The following is a 3,461-nucleotide window of genomic DNA, read 5'->3' on the forward strand; positions in this document are numbered from 1 at the left end:
CTATAATCAATGTAATGAAACAAGTTATATGAATGGTTGAATGTGAAACTGATGTTGCACCCTGTAAACTTTCACTCAATCCACAATAAAAACTTTAAAAAAAAAAAAAGTTGGTTCTTTGAAAAGATTAATAAAATTGACAAATCACTGGAAAATATCAAAAGAAAAGGAGAAGATGCAAATAAGAAAATAATATAGGTGATATCACAAAAGAGCCAATGGAAATAAAAAGGATAATAACAGAACTGACTCCAAGGCACTTAACAACAACAATCAAAGGAAAGTCACGCTTCTATTGCATGTCCTTTGAACCTTATTTCTCATTAAAATCCTTAATTGGTATAAATGCAGGGATTATGTAGGATAAACACTAGACTACTAACTCAATGTCAGCATTTCAAACCCACCAGGCACACCTCAGAAATCTGATACAGAATCGCTACAGATAGGAACTGATTAGACAACACTTAACAACAACAAACTTACCATACCATTAATTATATCAATGTCAAACATATAAAAATCTATCCCAGTTCTGAAATCATAGGATAAGGGTGACTAAGGAAAAGATGAGAGCATTTACGAAGAAACACTAAAACTTATTAGTCCATCGATTTTGAATATTTCTGATGTGAATTTGTAGAAATAATGATATGAGAGTAATAGGTTCCTATTTTTATCATTGGAAAAAATAAAACAAGCATTATCTCAAAATAATAGTAATTTGGCATCCAGATTTATGGTCTCTCATTTAATCCTTAAAGAAGGAATTTGAATCATACATTCCTCTTTCTGAAATATTTGTAACAAATTACTAAAACCCACATCAGTATTCCATGTTCTAAGTTATTCACCATCCCAAGAAATCTCCTCCCTTTTGTATGAGGGCATCTAAAATGAGGGAAAATAACCAGTATATTGTGGAGTCCTGGAGGAGTGCTTGGGGTTAATGCTCTGGACTATAAATTGGTTTGATCTGCAAGGTCAGTGGTTCAAGTTTGCCAAATGCTCCTCAGACACTGTAAATGGTCACTTTGAGTCAGAATTGACTTAAGGACACTTAACAACAACAATCAGTTTATTGTAGAACTATGAAGAAAAAAATAGGAAAATCATTTCAAAATTACGAAGTTGGAAAGACAGTATACTTGAAAAAGGAAAGACACTCCAAAACAAGTCGAATTTTCCTGGTGTTAAAGATAAAATGGTGAATGAAAAACAAAGCTCTCTGGTGCCATGTCATAATTCTTATATTCAACCATTTAAAGTGTATCAGCTCCACATTGGCTCCACAGGTACCTATACTTTGCCCTGACTGTGTCAGAATACAAATTCTTGAAGATGTAGTTATTTTCTGGATTAAGACAAGGTCCCTTTGTGGATGAAGCCTCCCTGCTGTCTCAGGAAGTTTGTGTTCAGCTCCCCCTGCAGTCACAAGCACTGTGTCACTCACAGCACAGAAGTACTCAGCTGAGTCATCCCAATGGGCAGACTGTTTCTTCAGGTTGAAGGAAGATTCACTTTTTTTAAATTCAGCCTCAAAATCTTTGCTGCCTTTAACCCGGGTTTGCCCTGAATAGTCCTTGAGGAGAAGCTGAAGACCTTGGTTGGGGTACTTGACATACCAGAAGCGAGAAGATGCTGCACTATAGGAATAGTTGCACTTCAGCTCCAATGGCAATCCTTCAGTGACAGAGACTTGGACATCAGGCTGGGTCACCGACTGAGCTCTGGCTTCTCCTGAAAAATCAAAGTTATATTAGCATTGCACACTCCACTGTGAAAAGTGTTTCCTACCAGAGTCTGTGAAATTTTACATACTCAGAGCAAAAGTCACCCCAAATACTAAGATGGGCAGCAGAAGCATAGCTACACAGTGGAGACAAACAAATTCTTTTCTGGAAGATCTTCCTTGAGCAGGCACAAAAGTGGCTGCAGAATCTAAGCAATTAAATATAGGACATGTGTGGAAGTTTAAGCTGAACAAGTTCTTTGCTTAGATAAAAATGCTAAAACTACTGAGCCTAGATGAGTTCTAACCACTGATTCTAGTCACTGTGGTTGACAGTAAAGATTATAGTGAAAGTTTTTCATCCAGTTGTAGGAAAGAGAGGCTAGGCCAATGACTGGTCTTCAATAGAAACACAATCTCCAGTTTGTGCAGCATCGCCCTCTAGAGGCCAGACACAGAACCAAAAATTCACAGACTCAATCCAGAGACTGAAGATAATTAGTTTGCTCCTTCTATTTTCTAAGATACTATCTTAAAACTTCCACAAATATTTTTCTTCTTAACTCAAAACTATGATGGCACTTTCCACTGTGGACTTTGTCCTTCTGACAAATACCAGAGGCAGGGTAGGACAGCCGTGGCACAGGAGGCTAACACTCTGAGAAAACATCTCACTCTGTGAGTTTGGCTAGAAGAGGATCTTGAAGAAAGAGGAATGGAGAACAGGATCTCATTTCAGGTCTCAGATTAAACAATATGTAACATGCCCAGCCAAATCTTGAAAGGGCTGTTTTCATTCCTTCCTAGATCTTTGGTCCATAGACCTCTCTCAAAATAAACAAGACATTATTTGCAAGATCTCATGTGAGAAGTTTGTTCAATTTTTGAGTACATATATTAGTTCAACACCTGTTACAGGCCTCTAGGTTGACTTGTCTAGCAGTCTGTAGTACTGCCACAGCTTGTATGCTGCTGTGATACTGGAAGATATGCCACCAGTATTTAAGACAATAGCAGGCTAGCCGATGGTGGAAAAATTGCACTGGTACTTCCAGAAGAAGATTAGGAAGAAGGAGAGGATGACGACTTCTGAATGTTTAGACAATGAAACATTATGAATAACAACAGAACATTGTCAGTTATAGTACCAAAAGATGAAACCATTATGAGAAGTAGCAGAACATGGTCAGAAATAGTGCCATAAGATGAGTCCCTTTGATTGGAAAGCACTCAAAATATGACTGGGAACAATTGTCTCCTGAAAGTAGAGTTGACCATAATTACATAAGTGAAGAAACTTTTTGGAACCTGCCTTGGCTGATAGAGAACAAATCAAAACAAGGAAAAATAGCAAAAAATATACAGAAATAATCAGATTGTGGAATGTAAGAAGCATGAATCTAGAAAAATTTGAAGTTGTCAAAAATGAAAGGAAACACTTAAAAGTTAATATCTTATACATTCGTGAGCTGAAATCTACCAGAACTAGCTATTTTGAATTAAGCATTCATAGATTTACTATGCCAGGAACATCAAATTGAAGAAGAATGGTGCAGCATTCTTCATCAAAAAGAAAATTTCATAATCTGTCTTGAAGTTCAACATTGTCTGTGATAGGATAATATTCACACACTACTAGGAACACCAGTTAATACTACTATTATTCAAATTTATACCAATGACCATGAAATTGAAAAATTCTACCAGTTTGTTCAGTCTGAAATCAATC

At 36.6% G+C, this 3,461-nt stretch overlaps 1 protein-coding gene across 1 annotated transcript in view; it reads right to left on the reverse strand.

Annotated features, from left to right (window-relative positions):
- LOC102825433 overlaps positions 1-1,867 on the reverse strand; it is a 30,634-nt gene extending 28,767 nt beyond the window's left edge. Inside the window, exons 1-2 of the mRNA XM_006835538.1 lie at positions 1,822-1,867; positions 1,306-1,740 (exon numbers count right to left, since the gene is read on the reverse strand). Coding sequence (XP_006835601.1) covers positions 1,306-1,740; positions 1,822-1,867 — 481 coding nt within the window. The remainder of the gene's footprint in view (positions 1-1,305; positions 1,741-1,821) is intronic.
- Between the last annotated feature and the right edge of the window lie 1,594 nt (positions 1,868-3,461).

Source organism: Chrysochloris asiatica, unplaced genomic scaffold, assembly GCF_000296735.1.
Source record: "Chrysochloris asiatica unplaced genomic scaffold, ChrAsi1.0 scaffold00017, whole genome shotgun sequence".
Taxonomy (NCBI): domain Eukaryota; kingdom Metazoa; phylum Chordata; class Mammalia; order Afrosoricida; family Chrysochloridae; genus Chrysochloris; species Chrysochloris asiatica.